Source organism: Rutidosis leptorrhynchoides, chromosome 6 (genome assembly GCF_046630445.1).
Source record: "Rutidosis leptorrhynchoides isolate AG116_Rl617_1_P2 chromosome 6, CSIRO_AGI_Rlap_v1, whole genome shotgun sequence".
NCBI lineage: Eukaryota > Viridiplantae > Streptophyta > Magnoliopsida > Asterales > Asteraceae > Rutidosis > Rutidosis leptorrhynchoides.
Genome location: NC_092338.1, coordinates 349,597,267 through 349,617,475, shown reverse-complemented (window position 1 = coordinate 349,617,475; position 20,209 = coordinate 349,597,267). Strand labels below are relative to the sequence as shown.

At 35.1% G+C, this 20,209-nt stretch overlaps 1 protein-coding gene across 1 annotated transcript; it reads left to right on the top strand.

Moving 5' to 3' along the window:
• Positions 1-838: 838 nt before the first annotated feature.
• On the top strand, positions 839-1,282 carry LOC139854778 (uncharacterized). The gene has a single exon (XM_071844061.1). It carries the CDS (start codon positions 839-841, stop codon positions 1,280-1,282), a length of 444 nt encoding a protein of 147 aa, XP_071700162.1.
• The last annotated feature ends 18,927 nt before the right edge of the window (positions 1,283-20,209 follow it).

The following is a 20,209-nucleotide window of genomic DNA, read 5'->3' as shown; positions in this document are numbered from 1 at the left end:
AATTAATAACAAATAAATAAAATCATAAAATAAAAGAATAACTTTTGTTTGCATTATCAATTACTATATCAACAATTTTTGAATTTGAAATTAAAATCATTAAAATTATTAACGATTGGTTTGAATATATAGATAAATATGACATCATAATTTAAATCAGTTTTTAAAATTTATAGTTATAAACTCATTTAAAAATAATACGAAGTATTACTTATCATTGTTTAATTGTCCGGAAGCCATGATTAAGGAATTGGAAATTTTGTGTGCCAACTTTTTTTTGGGTTGATTAAGGGTGAGAGTTTTGTAGGATCGTGTAAACAGGATTAAACGATCTTGTAATCAATAACGAGTGCGGAATAACTCGTTATTGGGTTTGATAATCAAAACACAAGCAAACCTAATGATCTTAGTTAATAAAAAGACTTTAGATAGACTAAGAATGATAAAGATGAATGCTAAAACACCAGGGAATCGGTTTGTACGTTTAGAATAGGTTAGGATTCGTAACCCTAACAATGAACCCGTAATACCCATTATATACACACAGCACGTGAAACCGTGCGGTTGCACCTTGCAACCGTGAAAGTTAAATGTTAAAGTATTTCAACTTGATCGTAATGAACTCGGGGACTATAATGTACCAACAAGTTTGAAGGCTATCCATGGTGCACATTCTCTATTCGAATCATAAGTTATAAAGACAAATGGTATTTAGCTAAATAGAGTGTGCAGTTTTTGTAAAAACAGAAGAATCGGTTGAATCTCAAGTGATGTGTTACGATTAAAGGTAAGGAATGGTTTGGATATTCAATTAGTGAAGAACATTTGGATAGGTGGGATGGCATTGAATGATAGATATAAAAGATTATACATGCTGGAATCAAATAAAGATTGTGTCGTAGCTGACAGAATTATGGATGGTTCGTATTGTTGGTCTTGGAATCGAGAGGACATAGGATCAAGAAATAACGATCAGCAATTTGTTGCGGATTGTTGGCATTGGGACCTTGCGGATCCGGGAGGATATTCAGTTGCTAATACGAGCCCGTATGTTGATAATGTGAATCTATCGTATTCGGAGCCTAGAACGTTACGGATGAAAGTGCTCCCGAGAAAAATTAATATCTCTATTTGGAGGGTAGCTCGAGATAGGTTACCTACTCAATTGAACCTTACGAATAGAGGTATAGAGATCGAGCTTATTAATTGTATTTCTTGCAGTTACATGATCAAGTCATTGAAGCATGTCCTATTCGAATGTGATGTTGCTTTAGAACTATAGAGAATAGTTGGTCATTGGGTCGTGTTGAGTCCCCAAAATAATTAAGGATTTAATTATGACAAAACTGTAATTTATTTGCACTAAAGTGTTATGTGCAGTCAGCACAAGTTTGTTTATGTATAGACAACAGATATAGCTATGTCGAGTGTTTAGTTTGCTGCTCAGTCTACCAGCACAAGGTAGACAGTGTTCTTCAATCAGCACATGATGTGTACTCAGCAAATCAAGAACATGAAGTGGCTCAGCAATGAAGAACCAGCACAGCTGAAATGCAGCTCACTACACAAGACAGCTATGCTCCATTATAAGCATAGTCATTTCCCGAGTGGTCTACATCAATGGTACTATTCAACAGAAGTCAAAGACAAAGTTGAACAGAAAAGGACACGCGTCGGCGACTGACAAGTGACCTTACAAGACCACGTGGGAATGCAAAAGGTTAACGCATATGCAGACATGGGTTATACTTTGTCATCACCTAGGGAACACAACATTCTATTTGTTTAATCAAATAGTGGTGCCAAACCGAATTGGAGTGTTCCTGCAAATAGCTACCAAAGAGGAAAGAAGAGAGCATGCTCTCTGATATAGTTGTCTCCACAAGTACAGACATCCTATGTACCAGTGGACAATAGAACCATTACACAGTTAATAGGACTACTATAAATTGTTGTATCCACTATTGTTACAACTAGTGGTGTGGGTTTATTTTATAGAGTCAAAACGTGTAATAGCTGTTAGTTTACCTCTTAGCTATAATCTAGGTAATCTGTATCAACCAACTATCATTCCACCAAGGATAGTTGTGATTCAATCAATAAAGAATAACTGTTGAAAATTACCTGTGACTCTATTTATTTGCATGCTTGAATACTAATCGAGTTTAACTGTTTAGTAAATTGAAAAGAAATTGTATTCACCCCCCCTCTACAATACTCCTGTTATTATCAAGGGACCAACAACTGATATCAGAGCTTCAGTCTTGATAATTAATATCTTGGATCTGAATTTTCTCATGGCTGCATATACTAATACAGCTTACCTTGAAAATGGTTCATCCAATAGACCACCCAAATTTGATGAAGATGAGTATGAAACTTGGAAGGCAAGATTCATGCTTCACCTTGAGTCTATTGACCCACTCATGCCTGGTATCGCCACAGATGGTCCATTTGTGCCTACTGAGACTATTGGTAGTGCACCAGCTACAGCTGACACTCCTGCTGTTCCTGGCAGAGAGGTTATTCTCACTCCTTCTAGATGGGATGCTGAGGATAAACGTCGTGTTGGACTTGACCCTAAGATCAGAACCTTGTTAGCTATAACTTTGCCTAACCCACTGTTCAAACTAATTAAGGGAAAAGAAAATGCCAAGCTTATGTTGGACTATATAGATGTTACCTATGAGGGTATGGGAGAAGTTAGGCAGAACAGAATGATTGCTTTAAAACGAGAATATGAAATGTTCTTTGCCTACAAAAACGAAACCCTTAAGCAAACCTTCATTAGGTTTAACTCCTTGATTGCTGACTTGATCACTCTGAATGTCACCTATACTGAGTTTGAACAAGTTAACAAATTCATAGATTCACTGCTCACTAAATAGAAATCTGTTACTGACCCCTTAAGAAACACTCAGACCCTAAAGAACTTTAACATGTCTTCTCTCTACAGTTCACTTTGGAACCATGAGAAGGCAGAGGCTAAATTTGAACTTAACTTGAAAGAAAACTTTAGGTCTGCCCCCACCACTTCAAAATCTTCTAAGACAGATGATACTGCTCTTATTGCTGCTGCTAAAAAGAAAGCTCAAAAGGCTTTACTGGTTCAAAAGTTGCTGGCAGAAGAAGAGTCAGCTGGGAGTGATGTGGATAGTGGTACTGAGTCTGAAGAAAGCACTGATGATGAAAGTGATGCAGAAGGGTTTGCTGAAGGTATGACTTTGCTGGCTAGGCAGTTCAAAAGGTTCAATCGTAATAGAACCAGCAAGTCATACAAAGGGAGTAAGAAACCGAGTGCTAGGTGTAGTGACCCGAACTTTTCCATGTTTATATATATTAAATGAAATTGTTATTTACATGATTAAGTGTTTCCAACATGTTAAGCAATCAAACTTGTTAAGACTTGATTAATTGAAATAGGTTTCATACAGACATTTGACCATCCAAGTTGACCGGTGATTCACGAACGTTAAAACTTGTAAAAACTATATGATGATATATATATATATATATATATATATATATATATATATATATATATATATATATATATATATATATATATATATATAGTTAATATGATATTATGATAAGTAAACATATCATTAAGTATATTAATAATGAACTACATATGTAAAAACAAGACTACTAACTTAATGATTTTGAAACGAGACATATATGTAACGATTATCGTTGTAACGACATTTAATGTATATATATCATATTAAGATATATTAATACATCATGATATCATGATAATGTAATAATTTAACATCTCATTTGATTTAATAAACAATGGGTTAACAACATTTAACAAGATCGTTAACTTAAAGGTTTCAAATCAACATTTACATGTAACGACTAACGATGACTTAACGACTCAGTTAAAATGTATATACATGTAGTGTTTTAATATGTATTCATACACTTTTGAAAGACTTCAAGACACTTATCAAAATACTTCTACTTAACAAAAATGCTTACAATTACATCCTCGTTCAGTTTCATCAACAATTCTACTCGTATACACCCGTATTCGTACTCGTACAATACACAGCTTTTAGATGTATGTACTATTGGTATATACACTCCAATGATCAGCTATTAGTAGCCCATGTGAGTCACCTAACACATGTGGGAACCATCATTTGACAACTAGCATGAAATATCTCATAAAATTACAAAAATATGAGTAATCATTCATGACTTATTTACATATAAACAAAATTACACATCCTTTATATCTAATCCATATACCAATGACTAAAAACACCTACAAACACTTTCATTCTTCAATTTTATTCATCTAATTGATCTCTCTCAAGTTCTATCTTCAAGTTCTAAGTGTTCTTCATAAATTCTACAAGTTCTAGTTTCATAAAATCAAGAATACTTCCAAGTTTGCTAGCTTACTTCCAATCTTGTAGAGTGATCATCCAAACTCAAGAAATCTTTCTTATTTACAGTAATATATCTTTCTAATATAAGGTAATACTTATATTCAAATTTTGATTCAATTTCTATAACTATAACAATCTTATTTCGAGTGAAAATCTTACTTGAACTTGTTTTCGTGTCATGATTCTACTTCAAGAACTTTCAAGCCATCCAAGATCCTTTGAAGCTAGATCATTTCTTGTCACTTCCAGTAGGTTTACCTACTAAACTTTAGGTAGTAATGATGTTCATAACATCATTCGATTCATACATATAAAACTATCTTATTCGAAGATTTGAAAATGTAATCACTAGAACATAGTTTAGTTAATTCTAAACTTGTTCGTAAAGAAAAGTTAATCCTTCTAACTTGACTTTTAAAATCAACTTAACACATATTCTATATCTATATGATATGCTAACTTAATGATTTAAAACCTGAAAACACGAAAAAACACCGTAAAACCGGATATACGCCGTCGTAGTAACACCGCGGGCTGTTTTGGATTAGTTAATTAAAAACTATGATAAACTTTGATTTAAAAGTTGTTATTCTGGGAAAATAATTTTTCTTATGAACATGAAAATATATCCAAAAATTATGGTTAAACTCAAAGTGGAAGTATATTTTCCAAAATGGTCATCTAGACGTCGTTCTTTCGACTGAAATGACTACCTTTACAAAAACGACTTGTAACTTATATTTCTGACTATAAACCTATACTTTTTCTTGTTGTAGCTACGAGAAAATTGGTAACAAATCTATATTAATCATATCCTAGCTAACTTATATTGTATTATACATGTATTCTAATATATTATGTAATCTTGGGATACCATACACACGTATGCAAATATTTTGACAAATCATATCGACCCATGTGTATATATTATTTGGAACAACCATAGACACTCTATATGCAGTAATGTAGGAGTTAGCTATACAGGGTTGAGGTTGATTCCAAAAATATATATACTTTGAGTTGTGATCTAGCCTGAGACGTGTATACACTGGGTCGTGGATTGATTCAAGATAATATATATCAATTTTTTTCTGTACATCTAACTTTGGACAACTAGTTGTAGGTTACTAACGAGGACAGATGACTTAATAAACTTAAAACATCAAAATGTATTAAAAGTGTTGTAAATATATTTTGAACATACTTTGATATATATGTACATATTTGTTATAGATTCGTGAATCGACCAGTGGCCAAGTCTTACTTCCCGACGAAGTAAAAATCTGTGAAAGTGAGTTATAGTCCCACTTTTAAAATCTAATATTTTGGGATGAGAATACATGCAGTTTTATAAATGTTTTACGAAATAGACACAAGTAATTGAAACTACATTATATGGGTGAATGATCGAAGCCGAATATGCCCCTTTTGCTTGGTAACCTAAGAATTAGTAAACCGATCTACTAATTGACGTGAATCCTAAAGATAGATCTATTGTGCCTAACGAACCCCATCCAAAGTACCGGATGCTTTAGTACTTCGAATTCATTTTTATCATGTCCGAAGGATTTCCCGAAATGATAGGGGATATTCTTATATGCATCTTGTTAATGTCGGTTACCAGGTGTTCACCATATGAATGAATTTTATCTCTATGTATGGGATGTATATTGAAATATGAAATCTTGTGGTCTATTATTATGATTTGATAATATATAGGTTAAAACCTATAACTCACCAACATTTTTGTTGATGTTTTAAGCATGTTTATTCTCAGTTGATTATTAAGAGCTTCCGCTGTTGCATACTAAAATAAGGACAAGATTTGGAGTCCATGATTGTATGATATTATGTAAAAACTGCATTCAAGAAACTTATTTTTGATGTAATATATTCTTATTGTAAACCATTATGTAATGGTCGTGTGTAAACGGTATATTTTAGATGATCATTATTTGATAATTTACGTAATACTTTTTAAACCTTTATAGATAAAATAAAGGTTATGGTTTTTTTAAAAATGAATGCAGTCTTTGAAAAACGTCTCATATAGAGGTCAAAACCTCGCGACGAAATCAATTAATATGGAACGTTTATAATCAATATAAACGGGACATTTCAGTTGGTATCAGAGCGTTGGTCTTAGAGAACCAGAAAATTGCATTAGTGTGTCTTACCGAGTTTGTTAGGATGCATTAGTAAGTCTGGACTTCAACCGTATTTTTCTTCAAAAACGATTGCTTAACATTTTTGTTGTTGGAAACTATATATTATTAACATGTAAATATTATGTGATATATTAATCTCTTAATGTGTTTGATATTGTGTGATAGATGTCTACCTCTAGTACAAATCCCATTGATTCACCTAATAATAATGAAGAATCAAATATATTTTGGGAAGATTCACAAATTCCCGAAGAGTAACCGGAAAAAGAGGAACCGGAAGAGGAGGAACCGGAAGAAGAGAAACTAGAAGAGGAGGAATCGGAAGAGGAGGAACCAGAAGAAGAAGAGGTTCCGGAGGAAGAAATATTGATACCTATAGTAAATCGATTAAATAAAAGAAAATCTTCAACCAACGGATCAAAGTTAATAATGGTCAATGGTGTTTCCGCCGAGGAAGCAAAATATTGGGAGGGTTACCAATTTTCTGATGAATCAGATCCCAATGAGGATTCCGATGATGTTATAGAAATTACCTCGACCCAATTTAATAAAGCGAAAGAAAATAATAAGGGAAAAGGTATAAAAATAGAGAAACCCGATTCAAACCCCGATGAACTTTATATGTATCGACAACATCCGTATTTCCTAAAATGTAACAATGACTCGGGAACCTCTAAACCACCAGGTTTTTCTAAACCATTATGGAAAACGACGGCTCGTATTATAGGAACATCATATATTCCTAGAAAAATAGAAAAACGAACCAAGTCCGAAGAAGAAGAAACCAGTGATTCAGATTAGAGGGTTGTAATCATGTTGTGTATTATATGTATTTAACTGTGCTTGTACTTTTATGTTCTATGTAAAAATTTCTTGTATTGTTTGTTAATCATCTTTTACGAATCTAATCCTTGTCTATTTTACAGTATAAAAATAAAATGGTCGTTAAGGGTAGACGACCGAATATTTTAGAAGACCTACCAGAGGATACGATTGAGGAAATCTTGTCTAGAGTCGGTCAGAATTCATCAGCACATTTAGTTATGGTGAAATTAACTTGTCAAACATTTGAAAGACTTTCAGAAATGCCTTAGTTTATAAAAGGCTTTCCTTTGATAGGTGGGGTATATCACATTGGGGAGACCGTAAGTTGCGCCGTGTTTTCTTTAAAGCATTAAATGCGGGGAACCCAAATGTAATTTTACGCTACGGGTTAAGAACCTATTTTGACTCAACATATTCCAACATAGGATTTCGTGAATTAGAAAGAGCTTCTAACATGCAACATAAAGAAGCATGTTATGCTTACGGGTTAGTGATGTTCGCTTCTTACCAAACTGAGAAAAAGAACATCGGATTGCAGCTTTTAAATAAAACTTTCCCACAAGTGACGGATTCAGTAGTTGGGGTGAGAAACAAGGTTTTTAGATTATTACGGGGCTGTTGGACATTAAAAAACCCTCGTCCTTTTGACGACATTACAACATGCTGCCTAGCCAATGGTCATAACGGTTATTTTCCACAAGACCAAGGATGGGAAGTCGTCATAGTAAAACCAGAATGCATGACTTGTTTCTGGACTTATGAATTACGTGTCTTTGTTTCCTTTGCTGAACAACTTGCGTATTAACTAGATTTATCTTCAAAACTGTCCTGTATCAAAGTGTACTATATTTCATGTTATATGTAATATAGCGAAGTTGTAAGTTTGAAGAATATTTATATGTGACATATTATTATAATCAGTTTTTCATATGGAATTGTAGTAGTTGAATTGTATATTAGCTACTAAGTATGAACTTAACAGGTAGGTAGTACCCGAATTTAAACTTATAAAATGCTAATATGAAGAAAAAGCTTTTATAAATGAGTTCATATTATGCTACGAAATACTATTGACTACTCTTAATATTCTGTATGATTAACTCGATCCAGTTGTCTATTTTGAAGGAAATGGCACCGACTACTCGACACACCATGAATATGAACGAAGAGGAATTTCGTACCTTTCATGCTGCAAACATAGCCGTAGTACAGGCTGCGCTACATACCAACAATAACGCTGAATCTAGCAATGCAGCTAACGGTGCAAGAAATCGTGTAGGATGCACCTACAAAGAATTCACTGCCTGCAAACCATTGGAATTTGATGGAACCGAAGGACCAATTGGATTGAAACGGTGGACCGATAAAGTCGAATCGGTGTTTGCCATAAGTAAGTGTACTGAAGAGGACAAAGTTAAGTACGCTACGCATACCGTCACAGGTACTGCGTTAACGTGGTGGAACACCTATCTTGAAAAGGTAGGACAAAATGCTGCTTACGCACTACCGTGGTCGGCATTCAAGCAATTGATGAACGAGCAGTACTGTCCTAGAAACGAAGTCAATAAACTCAAGGCAGAACTTAGAGAGTTACGAACACAAGGGTTTGACGTTACCACATATGAACGACGATTCACAGAGTTGTGCCTATTGTGCCCGGGAGCATTCGAAGATGAAGAAGAGAAGATCGACGCATTTGTAAAAGGGTTACCAGTAAGGATTCAAGAAGATGTTAGTTCACACGAGCCCGCTTCTATACAGAAGGCAAGTCGAATGGCTCATAAACTCATAAATCAGATTGAGGGAAGAATTAAAGAGCAGGCGGTCGAAGAAGCCAACACGAAACAACTCAAGAGGAAGTGGGAGAAAAACGCTGACAAGAGTCACCAGTACAACAACAACAACAATTACAACCACAATCGCAATAACTATCCCAACAACCGCAACAACAATCGCAACAATAACCGCAATCTTAACAATAACTACAACAAACATCCCAACAACAACAACAACAACAACTACTACAACAATCGTTTCAACAACAATAACAATCCCAACAACAACCTCAATAACAACAACGGTAACAAAAAACAAAAACAGCCATGTCATAGGTGTGAAGAAAATCATCAGGGGTTTTGCACAACATTTTGCAACAGGTGTAAAAGAAATGGTCATAGCGCGACAAAGTGTGAGGTCTACGGACCAAAGTTTAACAGAACTAAAGGAACAAATAATGCCGGAACAAGTAATGCCGAACGAATAGTGTCGGAGCAAGTAATACCAACGCTGTTTGTTATAAATGTGGAAAACCGGGCCAAATTATTAGAAATTGCCCGAATCAGGGGAATACTAATGGGCAGGGCCGTGGAAGAGTTTTCAATATTAATGCGGCAGAAGCACAGGAAGACCCGGAGCTTGTTACGGGTACGTTTCTTATTGACGATAAATCTGCTTATGTTTTATTTAATTCGGGTGCAGATAGAAGCTATATGAGTAGAGAATTTTGTGTTAAATTAAGTTGCCCATTGGCACCTTTGGATAGTAAATTTTTACTCGAATTAGCAAATGGTAAATTAATTTCAGCAGATAATATATGTCGGAATCGAGAAATTAAACTGGTTAGCGAAACATTTAAGATTGACTTGATACCAGTAGAGTTAGGGAGTTTTGATGTGATAATCGGTATGGACTGGTTGAGAGAAGTGAAAGCAGAGATCGTTTGTTACAAAAATGCAATTCGTATTATACGAGAAAAAGGAAAATCCTTAATGGTGTACGGAAAAAAGAGCAACGCGAAGTTAAATCTTATTAGTAACCTGAAGGCACAAAAACTAATAAGAAAAGGTTGCTATGCTGTGCTAGTACACGTCGAGAAAGTCAATTCCAAAGAAAAGAACATCAATGATATTCCCGTCGCAAAAGAATTTCCCGATGTATTTCTGAAAAAATTACCGGGACTACCTCCACACCGATCCGTTGAATTTCAAATAGACCTTGTACCGGGAGCTGCACCAATAGCTCGCGCTCCATACAAACTCGCACCTAGCGAAATGAAGGAACTTCAGAGCCAATTACAAGAACTTTTAGAGCGTGGTTTCATTCGACCAATCACATCACCGTGGGGAGCTCCTGTTTTGTTTGTTAAGAAGAAAGATGGTACATTCAGGTTGTGTATCGACTACCGAGAGTTGAACAAACTTACCATCAAGAACCACTACCCACTACCGAGAATCGACGACTTATTTGATCAACTACAAGGCTCATCTGTTTATTCGAAGATCGATTTACGTTCTGGATATCATCAAATGCGGGTGAAGGAGGATGATATTCCAAAGACTGCTTTTAGGACGCGTTACGGTCATTACGAGTTTATGGTTATGCCGTTTGGATTGACTAACGCACCAGCTGTTTTCATGGACCTCATGAACTGAGTGTGTGGGCCATATCTTGACAAGTTTGTCATTGTTTTCATCGATGACATACTTATTTACTCGAAGAATGATCAAGAGCACGAAGAACATTTGAGAAAAGTGTTAGAGTTGCTGAGAAAAGAAAAAGTGTACGCTAAGTTTTTAAAGTGTGCATTTTGGTTGGAAGAAGTTCAATTCCTCGGTCACATAGTGAACAAAGAAGGTATTCAGGTGGATCCATCAAAGATCGAAACCGTTGAAAAGTGGGAAACCCCAAAAACTCCGAAACACATACGCCAGTTTTTAGGACTAGCGGGTTACTACAGAAGGTTCATCCAAGACTTTTCCAGAATAAAAAACCTTTGACTGCATTAACGCATAAAGGGAAGAAATTTGAATGGAAAGATGAACAAGAGAAAGCGTTTCAATTGTTAAAAAAAAAAAGTTAACTACGGCACCTATATTGTCATTACCTGAAGGGAATGATGATTTTGTGATATATTGTGACGCCTCAAAGTAAGGTCTCGGTTGTGTATTAATGCAACGAACGAAAGTAATTGCTTATGCGTCTAGACAATTGAAGATTCACGAACACAATTATACGACGCATGATTTGGAATTAGGCGCGGTTGTTTTTGCTTTAAAGACTTGGAGGCACTACTTATATGGGGTCAAAAGTATTATATATACCGACCACAAAAGTCTTCAACACATATTTAATCAGAAACAACTGAATATGAGGTAGCGTAGGTGGATTGAATTGTTGAATGATTACGACTTTGAGATTCGTTACCACCCGGGGAAGGCAAATGTGGTAGCCGACGCCTTGAGCAGGAAGGACAGAGAACCCATTCGAGTAAAATCTATAAATATAATGATTCACAATAACCTTACTACTCAAATAAAGGAGGCGCAACAAGGAGTTTTAAAAGAGGGAAATTTAAAGGATGAAATACCCAAAGGATCGGAGAAGCATCTTAATATTCGGGAAGACGGAACCCGGTATAGGGCTGAAAGGATTTGGGTACCAAAATTTGGAGATATGAGAGAAATGGTACTTAGAGAAGCTCATAAAACCAGATACTCAATACATCCTGGAACGGGGAAGATGTACAAGGATCTCAAGAAACATTTTTGGTGGCCGGGTATGAAAGCTGATGTTGCTAAATACGTAGGAGAATGTTTGACGTGTTCTAAGGTCAAAGCTGAGCATCAGAAACCATCAGGTCTACTTCAACAACCCGAAATTCCGGAATGAAAATGGGAAAACATTACCATGGATTTCATCACTAAATTTCCAAGAACTGCAAGTGGTTTTGATACTATTTGGGTAATAGTTGATCGTCTCACCAAATCAGCACACTTCCTGCCAATAAGAGAAGATGACAAGATGAAGAAGTTAGCACGACTGTATTTGAAGAAAGTCGTCTCCAGACATGGAATACCAATCTCTATTATCTCTGATAGGGATGGCAGATTTATTTCAAGATTCGGGCAGACATTACAGTAAGCATTAGGAACTCGTCTAGACATGAGTACTGCCTATCATCCACAAATTGATGGGCAGAGCGAAAGGATGATACAAATGCTTGAAGACATGCTACGAGCATGTGTTATTGATTTCAGAAACAGTTGGGATCGACATCTACCGTTAGCAGAATTTTCCTACAACAACAGCTACCATTCAAGCATTGAGATAGCGCCATTTGAAGCACTTTATGGTAGAAAGTGCAGGTCTCCAATTTGTTAGAGTGAAGTGGGGGATAGACAGATTACGGGTCTGGAGATAATACAAGAAACTACCGAGAAGATCATCCAAATTCAACAACGGTTGAAAACCGCCCAAAGTCGACAAAAGAGCTACGCCGACATTAAAAGAAAAGATATAGAATTTGAAATTGGAGAGATGGTCATGCTTTAGGTTGCACCTTGGAAAGGCGTTGTTCGATTTGGTAAACGAGGTAAATTAAATTCAATGTATATTGGACCATTCAAGATTATTGATCGTGTCGGACCAGTAGCTTACTGACTTGAGTTACCTCAACAACTCGCGGCTGTACATAACACTTTCCACGTCTCAAATTAGAAAAAATGTTTTGCTAAAGAAGATCTCACTATTCCGTTAGACGAAATCCAAATCAACGAAAAACTTCAATTCATCGAAGAACCCGTCGAAATAATGGATCGTGAGGTTAAAAGACTTAAACAAAACAAGATACCAATTGTTAAGGTTCGATGGAATGCTCGTAGAGGACCCGAGTTCACCTGGGAATGAGAAGAGCAGATGAAGAAGAAATACCCACACTTATTTCCAGAAGATACGTCAACACCTCCAACTGCTTAAAATTTCGGGACGAAATTTATTTAACGGGTAGGTACTGTAGTGACCCGAACTTTTCCATGTTTATATATATTAAATGAAATTGTTATTTACATGATTAAGTGTTTCCAACATGTTAAGCAATCAAACTTGTTAAGACTTGATTAATTGAAATAGGTTCATATAGACATTTGACCATCCAAGTTGACCGGTGATTCACGAACGTTAAAACTTGTAAAAACTATATGATAACATATATATGGATATATGGATATATATATATATATATATATATATATATATATATATATATATATATATATATATATATATATATATATATATTATGATAAGTAAACATATCATTAAGTATATTAACAATGAACTACATATGTAAAAACAAGACTACTAACTTAATGATTTTGAAACGAGACATATATGTAATGATTATCGTTGTAACGACATTTAATGTATATATATCATATTAAGATATATTAATACATCATGATATAATGATAATGTAATAATTTAACATCTCATTTGATTTAATAAACAATGGGTTAACAACATTTAACAATATCGTTAACTTAAAGGTTTCAAATCAACATTTACATGTAACGACTAACGATGACTTAACGACTCAGTTAAAATGTATATACATATAGTGTTTTAATATGTATTCATACACTTTTGAAAGACTTCAAGACTTATCAAAATACTTCTACTTAACAAAAATGCTTACAATTATATCCTCGTTCAGTTTCATCAACAATTCTACTCGTATACACCCGTATTCGTACTCGTACAATACACAGCTATTAGATGTATGTACTATTGGTATATACACTCCAATGATCAGCTCTTAGTAGCCCATGTGAGTCACCTAACACATGTGGGAACCATCATTTGGCAACTAGCATGAAATATCTCATAAAATTACAAAAATATGAGTAATCATTCATGACTTATTTACATATAAACAAAATTACACATCCTTTATATCTAATCCATATACCAACGACCAAAAACACCTACAAACACTTTAATTCTTCAATTTTATTCATCTAATTGATCTCTCTCAAGTTCTATCTTCAAGTTCTAAGTATTCTTCATAAATTCTACAAGTTCTAGTTTCATAAAATCAAGAATACTTCCAAGTTTGCTAGCTTACTTCCAATATTGTAGATTGATCATCCAACCTCAAGAAATCTTTCTTATTTACAGTAAGATATCTTTCTAATACAAGGTAATACTCATATTCAAACTTTGATTCAATTTCTATAACTATAACAATCTTATTTCGAGTGAAAATCTTACTTGAACTTGTTTTCGTGTCATGATTCTACTTCAAGAACTTTCAAGCCATCCAAGATCCTTTGAAGCTAGATCATTTATTGTCACTTCCAGTAGGTTTACCTACTAAACGTTTACCTACTAAAATTGAGGTAGTAATGATGTTCATAACATCATTCGATTCATACATATAAAACTATCTTATTCGAAGATTTGAACATGTAATCACTAGAACATAGTTTAGTTAATTCTAAACTTGTTCGTAAACAAAAGTTAATCCTTCTAACTTGACTTTTAAAATCAACTTAACACATGTTCTATATCTATATGATATGCTAACTTAATGATTTAAAACCTGAAAACACGAAAAAACACCGTAAAACCGGATATACGCCGTCGTAGTAACACCGCGGGCTGTTTTGGGTTAGTTAATTAAAAACTATGATAAACTTTGATTTAAAAGTTGTTATTATGGGAAAATAGTTTTTCTTATGAACATGAAACTATATCCAAAAATTATGGTTAAACTCAAAGTGGAAGTATGTTTTCCAAAATGGTCATCTAGACGTCGTTCTTTCGACTGAAATGACTACCTTTACAAAAACAACTTGTAACTTATATTTCCAACTATAAACCTATATTTTTTATATAAAGATTCATAAAATAGAGTTCAATATGAAACCATAGCAATTTGATTCACTCAAAACGGATTTAAAACGAATAAGTTATGGGTAAAACAAGATTGGATATTTTTTCTTGTTGTAGCTACGTGAAAATTGGTAACAAATCTATATTAATCATATCCTAGCTAACTTATATTGTATTATACATGTATTCTAATATATTATGTAATCTTGGGATACCATAGACACGTATGCAAATGTTTTGACATATCATATCGACCCATGTGTATATATTATTTGGAACAACCATAGACACTCTATATGCAGTAATGTAGGAGTTAGCTATACAGGGTTGAGGTTGATTTCAAAAATATATATACTTTGAGTTATGATCTAGCCTGAGACATGTATACACTGGGTCGTGGATCGATTCAAGATAATATACATCAATTTTTTCTGTACATTTAGCTTTGGACAACTAGTTGTAGGTTACTAACGAGGACAGCTGACTTAATAAACTTAAAACATCAAAATGTATTAAAAGTGTTGTAAATATATTTTGAACATACTTTGATATATATGTACATATTTGTTATAGGTTCGTGAATCGACCAGTGGCCAAGTCTTACTTCCCGACGAAGTAAAAATCTGTGAAAGTGAGTTATAGTCCCACTTTTAAAATCTAATATTTTGGGATGAGAAGACATGCAGTTTTATAAATGTTTTACGAAATAGACACAAGTAATTGAAACTACATTATATGGGTGAATGATCGAAGCCGAATATGCCCCTTTTTCTTGGTAACCTAAGAATTAGTAAACCAATCTACTAATTGACGCGAATCCTAAAGATAGATCTATTGGGCCTAACGAACCCCATCCAAAGTACCAGATGCTTTAGTACTTCGAATTCGTTTTTATCATGTCCGAAGAATTTCCCGGAATGATAGGGGATATTCTTATATGCATCTTGTTAATGTTGGTTACCAGGTGTTCACCATATGAATGAATTTTATCTCTATGTATGGGATGTATATTGAAATATGAAATCTTGTGGTCTATTATTATGATTTGATAATATATAGGTTAAAACCTATAACTCACCAACATTTTTGTTGACGTTTTAAGCATGTTTATTCTTAGGTGATTATTAAGAGCTTCCGCTGTTGCATACTAAAATAAGAACAAGATTTGGAGTCCATGATTGTATGATATTATGTAAAAACTGCATTCAAGAAACTTATTTTTGATGTAATATATTCTTATTGTAAACCATTATGTAATGGTCGTGTGTAAACGGTATATTTTAGATTATCATTATTTGATAATCTACGTAATGCTTTTTAAACCTTTATAGATAAAATAAAGGTTATGGTTGTTTTAAAAATGAATGCAGTCTTTGAAAAACGTCTCATATAGAGGTCAAAACCTCGCGACGAAATCAATTAATATGGAACGTTTATAATCAATATGAACGAGACATTTCACTAGGTATAGCAGCAAGTCAGTCAAGGGTGCTAAATCTGAGTGTTATAATTATGGAAAGGTTGGACATTTTGCTGCTGAATGCATGTCCAGGAAACCTTCAACTTCACATGCTAACTCTTTCTCAAAAGCTGACAAGTACAAAAACAAGTACAAAGCTATGAAAGCTCAGATGAAGGAAAGTGCTAAGACTGATAAGAAGGGTAAAAAGCCAGAAAAGGTTCTAGTTGCTGAGCATCATGATTGGGATGAAACCAGCTCGTCGTCTTCCTCTGATAGTGATACTGATGATGATGGTGCTGGTTATGCTCCAGAAAAGAAGCTGTGTTTAATGGCCAAGGAGGTCAAGGAGTCTGATGAGGATGATAGTGGTAGCAAGTTTTTGGCTGATATGAGGGAAGCTGATCAGAAAAGAGATTCTCCTCAATGGAAAACTAAATTGATGTATAAGGTTGATAATTTTTGAACTTATACTGATGATGAAAAGGCCGAAATGTTTGACTACCTAAGAGTTGACTTATGTAGAGGCAGCAAACGTGAAGAAGTTTTGATATCAGACAACAAATCTTTAAATGAAAAACTTAAATGCAAAAATGATGAAGTTAAAATCTTGAAAGATGATATTTCAAAACTCGAAAAACAAAATTGTGCTTTAAGGTCTCTTCACGTTAAGGCAGCAGAAGTCAAGAACCAGCTAGATAATCTTAAAAAGGTTGTCGCTTCATGGTGTACATCTGCTCAACGCACAGCAAAGTGTGTTAACGAGCAGGTGCCTGCCCAAGTTGAAGCTTTCTTTGCTGGTGACTATGCTGCTACTGCTGCTATTGCAGAGGTTACTTTCATGGACCCAATTCTTAAAACAGATCCTGAGGCTATCTTGCCAAATACTTTTGCCAAGATAGTTAAAGGTAAAAAGGTCTTGACAAATAAATTTGTTAGACCTGCTACTGTGTCCCCACCACCTACCATGAAAGAGATTTTGGAGGATGAGGTTAGAGCAAGAGAATTCAGTACCTCAATTGATTAGACTACTGACCCCTCAAGCATCTACTACATGACTCCAAAAGAAAGACGTATCAAAAGGGAAATCACTGAAAATAATCTTAGAAAAGTTAAATCTACTGATTCCCCTTCGTGTTCGAGTTCCAATTGTGCTGAGCCAGCTGATGACAAACTTACTGGTCAACCAGTAGCTGCAGACAAGCCAGTCAAACATAATACTGGCAAGTCCAAGGCAGCAGGAAAAACATCTTCTAGTTCATCAGCTTCAGTATACAAGCCAGTAACTTCCCACGCTGGCTCGTCAAATGATAAAGGCAAAGCAATACGTCATGACTATGGTACTGGTTCCAAGAAGAAAGCTGCCCTTAAGGGAAAAGCAAAAGTGGACTCGAATGAAGAGCTGTCTATCACTGAGATTATGAAAGTCAAGCTTGACCAGCTTATTGAGGCAGTAACCAAACATCGCCCTGATCCCCTTTACAATGTGTATGACCCATCACCGATACCAAATGTGAGAAAATGCTACAAATGTGGCAGAAAGTTTCACTTAGCCAACCGGTGTCCTTTTACCCCTACCCCGTCTGCTGATGCTTCTTCAAGCAAACCAGCAGACAGGAAGAGATCATCAAAGATGACCCTTCCAGAACCCATCCTTGGATGGGTTCCCAAAAAGAACTAATCTCTTAGCTACTGTGCAGGGCATTCAAAACAAGCAAATCTGGTATCTCGATAGTGGATGTTCGAGACATATGACCAGATGTAAGTCCCTGCTAATGGACTATCAAGAAAAAGATGGTCCAGTTGTTTCGTATGGAGATAATTCGTTGGGTTACACAAAGGGTTTTGGTACTTTGACTAATGGGAATGTCACATTCTCAAATATTGCATATGTAGTTGGGCTTAAACATAATTTACTCAGCATAAGCCAACTGACAAGCAAGAACAAGATAGTCCAATTCAGAAAGAAAATTAGCACTATTTTTGATAAGACAGGGAAGCCACTGCTGACTGTAAAACGTCATGAAAACATGTATCAAATTGACATGAACACAGCAGTCACAACAACTGATACTTGCTTCTATTTGAAGGCAGCAGACAACCTGAAATGGTTATGGCACAAGAGACTCTCACATCTCAACTTCAAAGATATTCACAAATTATCCAGTAGAAGTTTGGTGTCTGGGCTACCCACCATGTCTTATGTAAAGGACAGACTGTGTCCTGGTTGTGATAAAGGAAAACATCACCATGCCTCATTCAAATCAAAGCAAATCTCATCTGTTGAGAAACCATTTCATTTACTTCATATGGATCTTTTTGGTCCTGTTAATGTGGCCAGCTGTAGTGGGAAGAAGTATACACTGGTTATTGTTGATGAATATTCCAGATACACCTGGGTATTCTTTTTGAAGCAAAAGAGTGAAGCTGCTGATGAAATTATCAATTTTATCAAAAGAATGGAGCTTTTAAATGGGCAACTGGTGAAACAGCTAAGAAGTGATCATGGTACAGAATTCAGAAATGCTACATTAGAAGAATTTTGTGCTGATAAAGGTATTTCACAGAACTTTTCTGCTGTGAGAACACCTCAACAAAATGGTGTTGCAGAAAGAAGAAACAGAACTCTCATTGAAGCAGCAAGATCTATGTTAGCTGAGTCTGGGCTGAAAAATTCATATTGGGCAGAGGCTGTGAACACTGCATGTTTTACCCAGAATAGATCTCTAATTGTGAAAAGACATCAGAAAACTGCTTATGAAGTTCTCAAAGGAAGAAAACCCTCAATCTCATTTCTTCATGTATTTGGCACTCCCTGTTTCATTCTAAACAATAGGGATCAGTTGGGCAAGTTTGATGCTAAGGCTGATGAAGGAATATTCTTGGGATATTCCAACATGTCAAAGGCATATAGGGTTTTCAATAAAAGAAGGGGTTATTTTGAAGAATCGATTAATGTTACATTTGATGAAACTGCCCCAGCCTCATCTTCCAGTCAAGAAGATGAAGAGTTATTGTTTGAAGAGCCACTCTGTTCTCAAAAGAGACAGATGGTGATCTCTTGCTGGTACAGATATATGTGGATGATATTATTTATGGATCTAAAAATGAGAAACATTGTCAAGATTTTTCAAAATTTATGTCAAAGACATATGAAATGAGCTTACAAAGAGACTTGCAATACTTTTTGGGATTGCAAATTAAACAACTTGATGATGAAATTTTTATAAGTTAGGATAAATATATCAAAGATATGCTAAAGAAATTTGGTCTGACCTGTTTAAAAGATATAGGGACTCCAATGGTAGCAACTATTAAAATAGATGCTGATCCCAATGGTGAACCAGTCAATATCACTGAATATAGAGGTATGATTGGATCCCTACTTTATCTCACAGCCAGCAGACTAGATATTATGTTTGCCACATGTCTCTGTGCCAGATATCAAGTTGATCCTAAAGAGTCACACTTTCTAGCAGTAAAAAGGATATTTAGGTATCTGAAAGCTACTGCTAAACGTGGTCTTTGGTATCCCAAAGACCAGGATTTTGAGCTAATTGGGTATTCAGATGCTGATTTTGCAGGGTGTAAAATAGACAGGAAAAGTACTACTGGTGGTTGCCAGTTACTGGGTGGTAGGCTAGTCAGCTGGACGAGCAAAAAGCAAAATACTGTGTCCACAT